The sequence below is a fragment of the Antechinus flavipes genome, chromosome 4 (assembly GCF_016432865.1).
Source record: "Antechinus flavipes isolate AdamAnt ecotype Samford, QLD, Australia chromosome 4, AdamAnt_v2, whole genome shotgun sequence".
In the NCBI taxonomy this organism is placed as follows: Eukaryota; Metazoa; Chordata; class Mammalia; order Dasyuromorphia; family Dasyuridae; genus Antechinus; species Antechinus flavipes.
Genome location: NC_067401.1, coordinates 62,717,458 through 62,735,344, shown reverse-complemented (window position 1 = coordinate 62,735,344; position 17,887 = coordinate 62,717,458). Strand labels below are relative to the sequence as shown.

The 17,887-nt window shown below is 31.3% G+C and overlaps 1 protein-coding gene across 4 annotated transcripts in view; it reads right to left on the bottom strand.

Annotated features, from left to right (window-relative positions):
* The window catches only part of COL11A1 (collagen type XI alpha 1 chain), a 264,657-nt gene that overhangs the window by 120,843 nt on the left and 125,927 nt on the right, over nucleotides 1-17,887 (bottom strand). For all 4 annotated transcript variants that reach the window (XM_051993218.1, XM_051993221.1, XM_051993219.1 and 1 more), the window contains 2 exons: nucleotides 9,183-9,236; nucleotides 7,764-7,871 (listed from right to left, as the gene is read on the bottom strand). In XM_051993218.1, coding sequence (XP_051849178.1) covers nucleotides 7,764-7,871; nucleotides 9,183-9,236 — 162 coding nt within the window. The remainder of the gene's footprint in view (nucleotides 1-7,763; nucleotides 7,872-9,182; nucleotides 9,237-17,887) is intronic.

Here is a 17,887-nt window from a genome sequence, read left to right as displayed (position 1 = left end):
GTTTTCTTTCTGTAATAATATGGGTAATAATAATTGTTCTAGTTACCTCAGAGTTGTGAGAAAAAAATTTGTAAATTTATAATTCTCTGAAAATATGAATTTTTATTTTTATTTCTCTCTATAGTCCTTAGATTTTTGTCAAAGGTTTATGCTAAGATAATACTAGCTGAGATTTCTAGTCCTGGTTCTGGGTTGGCTTCTCTAGGTTACTCTGAACAGAGTAAAATAAATAATCCTTACAAACATACTCACAAACAATATTCAATTTGGGCCTTCTTGGCCACTAGGGAATGTCATACAAATGAACTGTTAAGGATAAACAATCTTTTTACTTAAACTTGTCATTTTCTTTTATTAATATGGAGGTATCAATTGCAATCTCTTCTATGCAGACCAATAATAAAATAAATACAAACAGAATATATTGTTTTGTGAGATCATACTTCAAAATACATGCTTCTCCTGAGTAGACTAATAATTTATTTGTGATTCCTAAAGGATACAAATGAGAAGTTATAGTGAATAAGATTAATTGCATATAATAAATGAGAATTAAGTATATGATTGCAATTTGTAGATAGTCACCATTTTTATCTATCGCTCTCTCTCTCTCTATCTTTATATGTACATGTACATATACATAAATACACTCACATACTGGCACTTTTTGGTTTTTATATAAAGTTCAGCAAACATTTGAGAAGTGATGTAATCAACATTTCTCAAGATTTGGGAATCCTGTATAAAATTTTACCTAGGGATGATTTATTTGATGTACTTGGTAGTGGTGGTGGTAGAGATAAAAAGCTTATTGCTATAGTCATGTAAACCTATGAAAATATTAATCTCATAGAGGAAAAGCCTAAATATTTCTTCTATTTGTGAATCAATATTACTTTTAAAGTTTGTATCCCAAATTCTATAGCCATGGAATTGGATCCCTTTGTAGAAATTTTGGAATTTTGATAGGATTATGAATTCTTTTAGGCTACTTCTATGTATGTACATATTCTATATTGTATTGAATAGGCTAGATTCAGTTCAAAGTATATGTAGTTCAATATAGTACCTTCTACATCAAGGCACTATATTTAATTTTGGGATTATAAAGATGAAAAATTTTAGAGTCTTTTTCCACAGCACATTTTGAATTTAATAAAGAGGAAATGACACACTTGCATATAAACATAGTGAGATTTCACTATTAAGTGCAGAAAAAAAACAAAAATCAAAATATCTAAGAGGGAAGAATGAATTTATTAATAATTGAACTACATATTGCTAATATAATTGGAAAGTAACCTTTAAATTAATCCTAATTAATTATTGGATTAATTAATATTTAAATGCTTAAATGTTTCACAATTCTGAATATTCCTTGATTTGACTTAATTATCATACTTATTAATTTAGATGGTTATTCTATACACAAAAGAATCAATCAAAAAGGGCTACATCTTGTTGTTTCAAAAATATGAAATGAAGAATTAAGTTCTGAAATATTATATATAAGTATAGATATATGTTTATATTAAAGTAAAATTAATTACTGTATAACTTTAACTAATAGTTTTGAATTTATTTTCTGTCTCCTTAAATTAATATTTCTATAAATATTTTGCTTTCATAAGAGTTCTACAAATATTTAATAATGGAAAATCTGTTTTAGCAAGGATATAATCCAACTTCTAATTTTAACAGATGAGGAAACTGAGTTGCAGTGGAAGAGTAACTTTCCCACAGTTAGATCATAATAGTAAGAATATGATTTAAATAGATCTTAACAAGTATAAGGCAAATACAATTAAAATTTGAAAAAAACTTGAAGAATTCACGTACATTTATTTTTTTTAATTATACTTTAAGTTTCAGATATAAAGAAAATACTTTTACATTTCCAACTATCATTTTCTTTTAACAAGACCTCTAACAACACAAGAATTTCCATGATTTCTAAAGGCATAGATGTAAACACAGAGAGACCAAAGGCAGGAGGTGGGGAGAATGAGATTTTTTTTTAACTTCAAAGACTTAAGAGGCGTTATTTCACAGCTACAAATTTATCCTGAATTACCATTTAGTTCCCCTAGTTCCACCAACATAAATGGCTTTAAGGCAACAGTCCTAACTTTCTTTTCATGAAATGCCCTTTGATTTCTCACTGGCTAAATAGCTGTCAAAAAGTTTTTGGAATACTCATTCATGAAGTGATTCTACAAGGCAATTAAAGTTTAAAATCGCTGTTTTTCAACATTCTGACTGGCCTTTTCAGCTGTTTTTTACTATTCAAATATATCAGTATCAGTGAGCAAAAAGTTTACTCAAGGTATATTTCAATAAATGTCCCCTCCACTAATGTAGATTGCAATTCTCCAGTGCCTCATGAGATCACTTTTCTATGTTTCTGTGATTGAAAAAAAAAATCATCATTTAACAATGACTTTCATAGGGCCTCTAGGATCTTAATTACTTTGGTTCTTGATTCATAGATATAGAATCTATTGTTGGGTCTGTATTTGAGGTCTTCCTCAATTTTCCAGGGTTTGAGTTCTATTGACTTAAATCCCAGTGAGATTCATCTTCCTGAAGCAAAAGAGGAAGACTTTAATGCAAAACAAAGAAGACAAAAAGAAAAAAAAATCTTTCAACTGTAGAATGCCCACGATAAATCTTCTGACTATAGGATAATAATATATGCTGTAGTGAACATGGAATCCTAAATTCAAATCCTATCTCAGAAATTACTTTTTTGACATATATACAAATTATATGACTTTTCTCAGTGTTAGTTTCCTCATTGAAGAATGAGGATAATAAAGGCATTTATCTACTCCAGTAGGGTTCAGATAAGATCAAATGATATATTTAAGCTATTATTATCATCATTATAAAGTAGGGATAAAAATTAGGTAGCACAGTTATGGACTGCCAGGTCTGGAGTGAGGAAAACTAAGTTCAAATTTGGTCTTAGAGTCTTATTATGTAATCCTGGGTTAGTCAATTAATTTTATTTGCCTCAGTTTCCCATTTATATAATGAATTGGAAAAGAAAATAGAAAACCACTTGTATCTTTGCCAAGAAAATCCCAAATGGGGTCATGAAAAGTCTAATACAATTGAAAAAATTACTGAATAACAACAACAACAAAAGAAATGGGGATTGGATCTGTAATTCCTTTGCCTTTGTCAATGTCAGTTAGCATCGTTTCTGCAACGTATTGCCATAAATTGTGGGGATTTTTTCCAGTGTTTTGAAAACTCTATTTCAATATCATTGTTTCCTTTTTTAATGATATGTATTTTATTATATTAATTTAAAATAATAGTCTGAGAAGGGACACAGATTTCATTAGACTTCCTAGCTTTTTTTCTTATAGAGCTCTCTATAGTAAGTGATTTGTCCAGGTTCAGTCACCATATGTCATAAGTAGGACCTGAACTTTGGTTTTCTTGGTAGTAAAGCTGTCTCTCTATTCCATCACATTGGCTTTCTCATTGTATTGCACCTTCATTAAAATAAATCACTCTTTAGTTTTAGACCTCCCCAAAAAATGTAAACTTTTATGCTAGTCTTATATATATGTGTATGTGTATGTGTGTGTATTAATGAATGCATAAATATATGTGCATATGTGCATATGTCAATGAGGAAAAATTAAAAATCAGCATCTAGCTAGCAATTCTCTATTTCAAAATTATCTTTAATATAACAAAAAAGGATAAAAAAATACTAGAAAAGAGGCAACAAGCATTTGTTAAGCATTTATTTTGTGGCAGATACTGTTCTAAATATTTTGCAAATCTTATGTTATTTGATCATATTTGATTTAGATTTGAACAGAGATATTTTTGATTTGAGGCCCAGCATTCTACCCATTTTGTTTATGAAGTTACTTGAGATACAAAGAGATTAAATCAAGGAGACAAGATTTCTTTGGTACATATTTGAAAGATTCCTGAGGAAAGGGACTATGTCATTTTTACAAGGTATTCTGCATAGAGTAGATTCTTACTAAATATTTGCTGAACTTAATCTGTATAACAGTCATATGTGAAATAATACCTAAGCTGTCTGAGGAAAAATTATACAAAATTATATAAATTATAAATTATATCAATTATACAAAATTATATAAGTGCCCAAAATTTTTAAAGAAAAGTCATTCAGTTCCAGGGTCTTGGAAGTCAGACTATAATGCTAAAAGTCAAATTTATTATTTGAAGACATGTTTCTAATAGTCTTCTGTATTAATTTAAAACCAATATATTAGTTGAAGTTTACATAAAAAGTTACTATTTATATTGTTGTTGTTCAATCGTTTCAGTCATGTCCAAATCTCATTGACCTCATTTGAGATTTTCTTGGCATAGATACTAGCATAACTTTCCATTTCCTTCTCCAGCTTATTTTATAAATGAGGAAACTGAAGTAAACAAGATTAAGTGACTTTCCCAGGATCATATAGCTAGTGAATATCTTAGGCTGAATTTGACCTGCCAGTCTTTCTAACCCTGATCTTGCAAACACAAATCAAACATTGATTCTCTATTCGCAGCATAACCTAGCTGCTTCAAAATACATGATATAGTAACCATGGGGGTAGAATTTGAATTCAGGTTTGTTTTTTGTTTTTGTTTTTGTTTGGACTCCCAAGACTCTATTCATCATGGCATGCTGCTTCCAAAAATTAGAAACTGCCACCTAAAATTAGATCATACAATCACAAATAGACACAAATCAGATGGAGTTAGTTTCTTTAACAGTGGAAAATCACATTTATAAAGCTACTAACTTACACATATTCCTTACTCTGAAGTTTCCTTTTGTTTAAGAGAGAATTTCTTTTTAAATGGTCCAATTTTTATTAAAGAGCTATTTATTTCATAAAGAGAACCCATCATTTCATATTTGCATAAATTCCCTCTGTCTGATATTCTAAAACATTAAACTGTTCAACATATCTTATCATTGTTCAAATGAATTAACCAAAAATAATTAGATTTAAAAAAAAAAAAAAAGCAAGGCCAGATCATTTTATTCCCTGTAATAGTGACCTCAAGAGTGCTAAGAACATTATGCATGGAGATGAATATTTTAATGTGTCTGAAAAGACAAGGAGTTCAGCACACACCATCTTTATGACCTTTCTATCATAGAGAGAACTGAAAAGTTGTCTGATTCAGTATCAACAATGCATAGGTAAGCAGTGTAGGGGAGGGAGAGAAGGGAAGCAAACAAGCAGCAAGAAGCATACTTTTAATGATGTCCCCTTGGATACATTAAGTTATCATCACTTGTTTTATGCTATTGATTTCAAGGTTAATGAAACTCTCTAATTACGATCACAAAGCCATTTGTGTTCTATGTTAATTGCTGCATTAGAGGAATTGATTCTCTTATGCGTTTTTACTTGAGCTCTGCTGCAAGATAGCTTAAGAGTGGATTTGGGTCAAAGCACTCACACAGAATTTAGGAAATCCTGCAAAGAAAAATGGTCTAAAATTTCCCCTTCAGATGCTAGCACTTAAGGAAAAAGAGGATTGCTGATGAATAGTGAAGTGAAAGGAATCCAGGGATAGTTTCAAATCACTGATATTGTGATTCTCCAAATTAGATCTTTGACAGGATGAAAAGTGGGGTGAGGAAACAAAGTTTATACAATAGCAGTTGTCTGTGGCAATGGCCGTATCTTGGCAAAGTGGGGAGATAGGTTGGATGACGAAGGGGGGGGGAATGAATAAAGGGGTCTTTCACTTCATGGCCTTTTCACTGACCTCATCTCTCCCATCAAGCTGATTATTATGAGCTCTGTAATAGATTCAGGAGTAACATGCCACAGTGAGAAAATGGAAATAAGCAGCTGACCTAGCAATGCATTTATGGTAATTGTGTCAATAGAATCAGGCTACTTCTCTTCTGCCTGAAAATATATCCTCATCTCTTAGAATACATTGAAAAGAAAAAGCCCACAAAAGCAAAGGGACCTTCCCTTTAAGATTGGCTTCTATCTAATCTGAACATACCTCAAGCCTATATAATTGTTCATACGTCATTTCCCCAATTAGAATGCAAACTTCTTGAGAGCAGAGACCATTTTTTTCTTGTTATCTCCAAAAATTATAATAGTATCACATATAAAAAATGTTTGCTGATCAACTAGCTGCTAGGCACAACTTTGAAATTATTTTCTTTACTATTTTTTACAACTTGGAAATTCTTAAAGGAACATTATTATTCCATAAATTAATCACTGTGTGTGTATGTATGCACAGATGTGTGTGTGTGTGTGTGTGAGTGTGTGTGTGTGTTCATATAGTTTCATCCACGTTGATCAGCCACTTTTCTCTTTTTTTTTATCCAGTGCATGTTTATTTTTAGTCCCTATCCTCTAAATTTGAACTTTTCTGTTTGACATTTCCTCTTTTGACTTTCTTTCTTTTAAAAATTACACAGAAGAAAACAAAAGCATAAGGAATACTAAAGTATTTATTTATATATACATATATAGTATAGTAAATATATATAATATATATTTTATATATAATTATTTTATACATAATTTCTAAATAACATTAATAAAGAGACATCCTCAGAGTCAAAAAACCCGCGTATATTGTCCTACACAGACACAAACAGTCTGGGTGATTCTAGGAATCTCACCTAGCTTCTCATTTCTCTAGGCAATTCTCTAAGACTGAGTTGAAGAATGTGTCAATACACATTAATAGAGAGAATTGCCAAATGTCTTACAACATAATGGTTATATCTTGTTCACTATAAAATTCTGTATGATGTCTAACATGTTGCAGTTTCGGTTATCAAAAAAAATCAGAATCAGTTCATATTCACAGAACTGGAAAAATTGATTTTTTTCCCTTAGTCTATACATGCTTAATGTCCAGATTAGAGTTAAGACTAGGTAAAGTTAGACATCACCTCATATGAGATATGAGAGGCACAGAAAGGCCTCCCATTTTCCCCTTCCTCAATATTTCTTCTTGTAAGAAATTCTCTTATCTTTTTATATTTGTTTATTCTATTGTTACTCATTTGTATATTCCATATTCTAGCCAAAATGAAATTGTTCCAAGATTTGCTCTTGCTTTCTATTTTGCTTGTTCATTTATGTAGACTGTTCCCCCTTGTCAAGAAAATGTTATTTTCAAAAATATATCTCTTCAAATCATTCAATTTTTTAAGGATTCAACATAACTGCTCTTTCTCTGTAAAGTCTTCATTTAATCATTACAATGAATGAATAATGACATTTTCTTTCTCTTATGTAGTTATCACAATGATTTTTTTTCTAGAAACTATATTTTTCTTGAGTTATACTGATTTGTGGATGTCTCCTTCATATCTCCTATTAGGTGAGGGATTCATGTTTTCCATGATTTCATTCCTAGAACAGGTACAATATACTACATATTTAATAATGGTTGTTGAATTAGCCTGAAACTTCTAGTATATAAATGTAAATGATGAAGGAATCATGGCAAATCCTATGTAGTTCAGAGGACTGTAATATAAAACAAGAAGGCCAGGCTTTGACATTGAGACAACTTAGATATAGAGTAAAGAGAAATACAGTTCATGTATTCACTAATCAATTATACATGGTTTTCCTTCATATCTGGTTAATTCAACTTAAAGAGATGGAGAGTTGTAAAATCAAAATTTAATTAAAATAATACTTAATGATGTATCACCTTGAACAAGCAGTCTGGACAGTCCTTCCTCATGAAAATTTATAATTACTAACCTTTTCCCCAGCTTGACCAGGACCACCAGGGTCTCCAGTTGGACCTGCTCTACCTTTGGGACCTTCAGGGCCATCTTCTCCTCTTGGGCCCACTTGTCCAACTTCTCCCTGAAACACAAGAAAGCAAAAGTATAATAAATGAAAAAAGAATTACATACAAAATCAACAGAATTGATTTTGTGTATAAAGCATATTAATTGATTGCTAAAAAAGTTATATATTTCTTTATACATCATTACTAAAAATGAGTTAGAAATTTAAAGAATATTGAAAGAAGCAAACAAATACAAATGAACATAGACTTCTATAAAACCTATAGGAGCCATTTGTCACTAGTTTAAATTATGTTAATCTTTAAATCTAAGCTGCAGATATTGATGAGGAAAGGAAGGTTTGGGCTTTAGTGACTATTCAGTGCTTTGTTTTAGTGATCTAGAAAAGTCACAATTAGGAAAGTAATAGCATATAATGATTTAATATGATATATGCTAGATATTAAAGCTAGAAGGGACCTTAGAGGCCATTGAATCCATCCCTGTTGTTTTACAGATGAAGTAAATAGAAGTTAAAATGATTTGTTGGGGATAATATATCTAGAAAGTAGGATTTCAGCTCAGGAATTCCTGACTTTAAATCCAGCATTCAATCTATTATGCCATCTAGTAGCCTAAAATCTTGTGTTTCAGATCCACATTGGAGATAAAGATAATGACTTCTGTTTAGAACATAAATTTTTGCTGTTTCAAAACAAAGGCAGTAACTCACCTCCCCACTTTAAAAAAAGCAACTTTCATTAGCATTTATCATATTAATTAAGGACTATGTATGTAAGTAATGAATTTTATTTTCCCATTACAAAATTTAAATTGGTAAAGAAGTTGACTCATATTTCTGAGTTTGATGGATCCCATTTACCAAAAGAGTAGACTTAGTCTATGCCACAAAGAGTAACTTCTAAAGAAAGTCAAGTGAATAATTCTTGGAGTCCATAAGAGGCAAAATAAGATTTTGACTCACTTATATGCCAGGAAAAGTCACAAAGACCAGTAATTACTTCTTTAAAATGTACCATTTGGAATGGGCTCCTTTTTTGTCCTCATTAAAAAAAAAAGATATGCTCAAATACCTAAACTTGATAGACATATGCAACTACTTATTCCTGAATATGGTTTTATAATGTAAAAAGCTATCATATGACATATGGAACATTTTTGCTAAAATAATAACTAAAGGAAAGAAATTTGCAATGATTTCTACAAAAACTTTTTTTTTTAAAGATCACGAAATTAAAAAAAAAATCTATGTAAGCATAGGTACTAATAGATCAAATGTCTCTATTTCCATTTTGGGGGTACAGTTATTGAGATGATAAATTTTTACTTGGATGCATTACAATAAAATTTATTTTTTTTTACTTACTCTGTCACCTTTAAGACCCATGTCTCCTTTAAATCCAGGGAAACCATCTTCACCCTAAACAAAAAATAAGCAACATATATCTATTTAATTATATCAAAAGTATTCTATAATTAGTTAAATAGTAAATATTCTCAGTTACTTTATATCAATCATGCTAAAAATCCATATTAATTATCACTTGTAAAAATGAAAATAGAAAAATTTCTGATGAGGAAAATATTTCTTCTTAGATTTGTGGAAAAAAAGAATCTATCAGTTTTTGGGTTTAGGACCTTAGAGATCATCTGATCTTAACTCATTGATACATTGGGAGGGAAATTAGCAAGATTCCATACTGTAATACATACAAAAGGTAATTATTTATCTTTTGCTTAAATACTTCCAGTAAGAGGGAAACTGATTCCTAAATTAGCTAATTCTAACTGTTAGGAAATTTTCCCTTAGACCAAGTATAACTTTGTCCTTATTTCCCCCAACGTCTAACTCATCATTTCTAATTCTATTCTCTAGACCCAAACAAATAAATCAAATTCCTCCTCTACTTGTCAACTCTTGAAATGTTTTAAGTTAGCTATTCCTTCCCTATTGACTTCCTCCCCAACCTCATCTTTTCTACTCCAATTTAAATAAACCTCGTAACCTCAAATCATCTTCATATGTACAGCCTTCATTGTCTTGATTGACCTTCTCTTGTCTCTCTTCAACTTATAAAAGTCTTATCAAAAGCTGATGTTTTAAACTGAACACAAATATGATATTCCTAAAAACTGTAAAGATAAATTTGGTTGTGAGGCCAATAACTACAAATTCAAAGACATATATACATATACATACATACATATATGTGTGTGTGTGTGTGTGTGTGTGTGTGATGTTCTAATAGATAGAATAGGCAGATCATGGCTTTGAATCCACACTCTCTAAATGGATTCTGTACTATAACTGAAAAAATTAGATTCTATTCTATTTATGATTGAATTCTGTATGTGTTAATGAATCAACTAGATCTATGGTTCAATTAACAGAATTATTCAGATACTACCATATTATCAAATTAATTGCTAGTGTACTTTATCAAAGATGTCAAACATGTTGATCATAGGTCATGTTATCCACAACACTACTGAATGCAGCCTGAAACAAATTAAAACATAATTGAAAAATATTTAATGAAAATACAATAAATAGGGATCCTGTATGGCTTAGTAGTCCTTGTTTCTATATGAGTTCAACAACATTATTTGGAAGCCATGTAGAAGTGGACAACTCATTCAGACCCACGTGAACTATTTTCTTTGAAGAGCTATATACTTATTAACATTCTCTGGGATCCAACAGCCAAATTACATTTAGATTTCAATCGCACTTCAAAAAGCAAGTCATTTCATATATCTGACAACAAATTGAAATTTTCTTCATTTATTTTTAAATTTTCAAAACAGATAATGAGTAAATACTTAATTTCTAACAGGAGTATTAAAAGCAGGCTTTGGGAAAGGCAAGATTTGGTAATGACTGATATATAAAAGCTCAAAATGACCACTTAATTTCTTATTGACTATTTTTTTTCATTTTTTCCCAAAGCATAACATTATAATTACATGCTTGTCACATTGCAAAGATTTTATTATTTAAGATAAAACTGTAATAATTTTAGAGGTTTTGATTTTTAAAAATAGCCATATCCATAAGGAAAAGTCTATCAATGAGATTTGCACTTTATAAAACTTTTTTTCATGTCTAATCTAATGATCAAAGTAAATCAAAGTAAACTAGGTTAATGTCATAGATCTCCTTGCAGAGATGAGCAAATCATGCAGTACATGTGAAGAATAAATGATGAACAGATAGTGAAAAATCGATAGTAATGGATACTCCATTTGCTATCCATGGCCCATCAATAAGACAGAGGGAATACTTAAGAGAGGACAAAGGCATTGATTGCATAAGATTGGTAGCTGTGCATGAAATATGATCTGCATATTGAAAGGGCTACCTATATTGGTCATAAATCCATTGATAACAAATCATAGACCCATTGTGATAGTCAAGTCCTAGAATGTTCTGATGTAGGGATGTTGTCAATTAATGGAGCTGTTGATCAATGATTAAATGATCAATGAAATATCTAGAGGTTGTACATGAAACTAGAAACTCTATTTCAATCCTAATTCTGTCTACTTCAGCAGCACATGGATTACAATTATATCATGTTACACTTGGAAAGTAACTAAGAGATTGATTCATGCTCCTCTTTTTGTAGATAAGCTATGAAGTTCTGAAGGACTATTAGCAACATGAAGTTTTTCCACAAGTATGTGATGAGGATCTTCTCACTCTGGTGTAATAGACAGAATATTGGACTGGGAGTCAGAAAGATAAGTTCCAATCCTGCTTCTGACATTAGTAGCTGTGGGACAATAGGTAAATATCTTTCTTCAGGCATAGATTTATGTATGTGTTGTGTTTGTGTTATATGTAAAGTACTTTATGAAATTTAAAGTTCTATGGAAATGTTAATGATCAATTATTAATTATTGCTATTATTATCTATATGATGTCATACACTGAAAAATTGAACTAGATTTTGAGTCACAGGACAAGGTTCAAATCTTGTTACTATTTTTATGCTTTGGGGAAAATTGCTGAACATCTCTGGGCTTCATTTTTCTTATCTACAAAATAAGAATAGATTAGATAATTCATTGAGTCTCTTCCCATTCTTCATCCTATGAGTAATAGAGGTCCTGGCAATAACCAAGATAAGGAACATTTAGAAAAGCTATCTTTAAACACCTTTCCTTTATACAGGTTGCTTCCAAATCTGAAATATTCTCTCTCTTCACAACTTTCTCTAAAAATCCCAGCTTCCCTCAAAGCTCAGTTAATGTGGTATCTCCTATAGGAAACCTTTCCTGAAAAACCTTTGTGGTTAATGTCCTTTTCCTTTCCCCAATATTATTATGTACATATTTTTCTGTTTGTTGTATCCTTCCAATTGAATGTAAGTCCCTTAAGAGACACTTTTTTGTTTGTTTATTTTTTATTTTTTTTATCCTAGCACTTAGCAATGTCCTATACTCTGGAGGCATTTTGTTGGATTTGACCATGTTGGACTGAATCATTGGGAGATACAGAGAAGAAAGAACTTCTCATTAGGAATGTTCCAGGAGATAGTAAATCTCTTCATGACATCTAAGAAAGAGGTTGAAAAATTACTTATTGGGACATTTATACTTGACAGCTTCATGCTTGAAATGGGGATAAGATGACATAAGGAATTTCTTCTTAATGTATGATTCTATAAAATGTCAAATATTTCCCTCCTAAATTTCAAATATGGTCTCTTAGATTTTTCCTTTAGAGTGATTTTTCTCACATGTTCCTGTCTCTTATCTATGATTTTTTCATAATTTCTGCCATACATGGGCTAGCAATATTTGCTCCTGAATGAATCCTGAGAAGCATCCTCCTCACTCCCTGCAAATCATCAGTTACCCTTAGCTTACAGGGGAAAAAAGGAGAAAAAATCTATACCAGGTGCGGTTTTTATTTATATTCATTGCCAAATAGAAATTCTAAACTCTTATGATATTCCACCATAGACAAATAATAGCCAGTGGTTTGGTTGTTGAATACTACTTGTCTAATTCCTACATTCAGTACTTGGTCTTAGAATTGACAATATATACTGACAGGGTCATTGTAATTATCAGAATTTGATAGTATCATCAAAAGATCCTCATATATTCAAAACATGTTCCTGTTTTTCAGAATAGTAAACAGCAAAATATCTATACTAAACTTTCAGGATCTTAGCAGGAACCATGAAGTTTTTGTTTTTCCTTACAAAGATGAAACAAAATGGATAAAGCTCTACTCATTTAAACTGTTCTTTGATTGATGCCAAACTCATTCAAGATTCTTTTGATAATATAAGATAGTTAGGCCTGATTTCTATTATTTGAAAGCATATTTTTGTTTGGGTGGAGGTGGGGGGATTAAGGAAAGAGGAAGCTGCCAAGAGTGTACATTTTTCTGTTTATTCAAATGAATGTAGAGAATCAGTATACTTGACAAATGAATACTCGTATCATTCTGAAATTATGCTAATAAATGGTCCAGATGGATTATAGGTAAGGGAAAAAAATCATCTTGAATATCTACTAGTTTATTCATTCTCAGAATTCTTTAGTTAGCTATGTTTTTGAGGTAATGTGGCTTAGGAGTATTTTCTGGCTTAACATCTCACTTAAATGGGTTATATACTATTTATCATAGCCCATAAAAATAAACATATTAGGATTTTTTCTTTCATAATCAGAAATATTTATGCAATTAACTTTCCAGATTGTAAAAAATCAAATGTGAGGGAGATTGACAAAAAAAAATCCACGAAAATTTTTCTACCTGGTCCTCAAATATTTTCTTCAATGTATGTATTTTCTTAGGAAAGACAAAATAGGATAATATTGGGGAGGAGAGATATTGGACTTTTATTTAATATAAGAAATAAAATATTATATAGTAGAACCTTTAAACCCCAAATTCTATTTTTAAACAAACAAATTTGATATCTTTTTAGCATGATACTGAGGAGGGTAGCATATGAGAAAAAAATGTTTATAGAATGTTTAATTAAATCCCTGGGCTTTATACTTGAATAACTAAATTATTCTAGCTATGCAAGGGGGCACTCAAAGGAAATCAACAACACAGATTAGTTTTTCCCACCTGAACTAGATGCTTTTCTTTTCCCAAAGACCATCTATATAATTACAAGAATACAAATACAAACTCTAAAAGTTAGTTAATGACCCACATACTCAAAGGCTTGTCAGAGAAAGTCAAGCAGAGGAAATCATCAATTGATTCACATATTTTCTATCATAATATTAAAAGTGTAATATAAATGGCTATTTCTAAATCTGAAAATAGAGCTCCCCTAAAACTCCTGGTTAAAAGTATGTAAAAAAACATAGATCCTCCCTACACTAAATTATCTTTAAAGCTACTAAAGATATGTTCTGGCTTGACAAGAAATGAAGATGTAGATAAGATGCCTTAGATAAAATTCTATGTAAATGTGAGTGGTTTTCCAATATTCCTGCTGTTACCTCATTCATTTTTTCTTTTGTGTAGAGTCCAGGCTAGAAATAACCCCAGGATAAATTTTTATTCTGTTATTCTTATTCACTTAATGATTTTTGGACTAACCGAAGGAGGATTAAATGATTTGGTTACTGAGAACAGGGATGAAAGCTCATCTGTAGACTTATCAAAAGCATTCTTGTGTAAACTCTAATAATAGACAGGATTTTGACGATTTAATTCAAAAGTATTTTCTATGCATTTTAACTTCATAATGTGCTCTTAATCAATAAGCATTTAATAAGCACCTACTATGCTAAACCCTGAAGATACAAAGAGAAGGAAAAGGCAATCCCTGTTTTCAAAAAGCTTTCACTATTGTATAGGTTGGCTATGAACTTGAAAGACAGACTCAATTGTATTTAGGAATGATGATGATGTATATAAGAGCAAGAAGAGCCATATTGGTTAAACTGTCTCCATTCATAATCTCCTGCAAAAAAGTTAGTAATCAACTCAGTATTTAACAAGATGCATGGAGCAGAACTTTCCTTGCTGACAAGAAAGTATAAGTAAATCCCACCATATATCCATTAAGGATTTTAGATACTAGATGCTGATATCTATCTATGTTTGCTATCCAACTCCAGATCATCCAAATCAGATAATATTCTGAGTTTGAGTCCCCTAACCTTTGGTTATCTCCTCAAATCCAATGGGTATATATTATCTCCATGCAGATAATTTTTCAAATTATATATCTATTCTTCACCTCAATCCTAAATTCTAGGCTTCTACCCCCTGCTAACAGATGAACCTTTGTTCTTAAATATTCCATTTGAAATCCAAGAAGGAAATCTTATGTCTTTTGGTTAAAGGTTCTTGTATCTTTCTAGACACCTAGATTCACAAGATCACAGTCAATTTCAAGGCTTCAATCCATTTCTAGTCTTCTTTTAATTTATTTCTCTCTACATCTTATACAAACCAGCTATGCTAGCCTACTTGTTGCTTTTCATAGGCTACACATAATCTTCCAACTTTGTATTTTCCTTATTTGACCCTATAAATGATATATTCTCTCTCTTCATATTCACCTTCTGGACCCTCAGCGTTCTTTAAGAGTCACCTCAAATTCCACCTTCTTTTACACCTCTTCTGATTTTCTCCAGCGTCTCAGTTTCACCCACCACTGGTGTATGTTACTTGAGATTGCCTTCTATTTACACTGTGTATATTTTGTATATACATAAATTACACACACACACACACACACACACACACACACACACACACACACAATGATTTCCTACATTAGAATGGGAGAATGGGAGCTCCATGAGGTCAAGGATTATTTTTTTTTTGCTTTTTTTTTTGTATTCAACTCTTAACACAGCAATAGGCATAAAATAAGAGATCACTAAATGCTTCTTCATTAACTTCATTTTCCTTCAATCATATATTGGAATTTGTTGTCAATTATTATTACATCATACTCACTGTGTAGTCACCTTAATTCAGGGCTTCTTCATCTTTCTTCTAGACACCTAATTTATCTCTTTTCATATAAACTTTTATCACTTTGATCCATGCTCCAATGCCTGCTAATAGATATTTCTAAGTCCTGGATTTGACCATGTCGGTTTCCTGATCCACTTTCCTGAATCCCTGATTCTGTGACTCCCCAAGGCTAAGGATAAATCGCCATTTAAAATCCTTCAAAATAGCACTCCAACATGCATTACTAAGATAACTTCATTACTCTCCCTTTCATATTATTCTCATTCAATATTTTTAAATTCAACTACTTGATGATGGTGTTGATGTTATTTCTTTAAGAAACCCTAACTCCTACCATTGTGATTCTTCCCCTCATTTCTAGAAAGTTCTCCTTCATCATGGTTATTTCTTGGAATCCCCAAACTCCACTCTAGATTTAACTTAAGTGTCACTTCCTCACCTCCCCTTCCATAGTCCTTAGGTTCTTAGGGCTTACTCAACCCTCCTGAAATTACTTTGTATTATTTTACTGAGTATATATTATTCTTCCCAACAGAATAAGTATCTTGGAAACTAGGAGTGTTTTGTTCTTATTTTTATATCTCAATGCCTGGCATATAGTAGGGGCTCCAATACGAATTTATATCCCAATGCTTGGTATATTAGGGGCTCCAAAAATTCATGTTGAGTGGAACTGAATTTCTCTTATTAAAGTCTAGTTTAAGATTGACATGGGAGCAATATTTCTATAAGAATAAAGAAGGATATTTTCTTGTTCTCAGATTATACACAGGAAAGTTGGGAAATAGCCATTGGAATGAATTTAACAATTTAAATAACTTAGACCTAAAAAATACACACACATACACATATAAATGCATTAAAATAAAGAATATCATTGAATAAAAGAAATGCAGTCATCTGACTAGAATTAATGTATGCATGAAGGTGATAGACACACACATACACATATTCACATAAGTTTGGTCTTTTCATAAAGCTCTTATGCTTCTGTGAATCAGGCAGAAAAACCTGGATTTTTTTTTTTCCTGAGGTAATTGGGGTTAAGTGACTTGCTCAGGGTCACACAGCTAGAAAGTATTAAGTGTCTGAGGTCAAATTTGAACTCAGATCCCCCAACTTCAGAGTTGATATTCTATCCACTGCACCCCCTAGCTGTCCCAAAAACTTGGATTTTCAAACACCACTGCAGAAAAGCACAAAATCTTTGTTTCTATCAAATAAGATGATTTCTAAAATGGTCAGTGAAGCACTAACTTTCCTTGATCTTTCTCTAACAAGATAATCCATCTCTTGGCTAGGGCATTTTTCCTAGCTGTTCTCCATGCTCTTTCTTCTATCTTCATTCCCCTGTCTTTCTCATTTTATTCAAGTGTTAGTTAAAATCCCACTTTTTATAGGAAAATCTATCCCTTCTTAATTCTAATGTCCCTCTGTTAATTATTAACTATTTATCTTAAATATAGGCTTTTTTTGGTACATAATTGTTGATACCCTCATTAGATTGTGAGTTCCTCAAAGACAAGTCTTTGTATCCTCAGTGATTACCTTGTGCCTGGCACATCCTAGAGCTTAATAAATACCTAGAGACAGACTGACCATAACATGAGGACATTCTTAGTTAAAATTCAGGTAGGCAAAACTACATGGCTAGCCAGCAAGTAATGGCAGAATGAAAAGATGGAGCATTGCATATGAACAGTAGCCATTTTTTCTTATTATAACAATTAATAAAAAAAAAAAAACTATGTACTAAGATACAGAAGGGCTGCAATATGCATCAGGGGCAAAGTACCCACACATATGAAGCCACCAAAACTTGAAGCCTAAGTAAATAATATTGAGTACACAAAAAATGATAATTCATTAATGGCAGAGATTTTTTTTTTGTTTTTTGTTTTTTGTTTTTTAGGATAATCCTTTAAGTTATTTATACACAACCATCTCTACATCATTTTTGGAATCAATAAAAAACTCAAATTTAAAATTTGTTTCCTTCCAAAACCAAAAGGAGATGGAATCCTCTGGCTTTTTATGTATTTTGAATTTTATTACTAATAGTATTAAAGTAAATGGATGGTGTTTATCTTTCT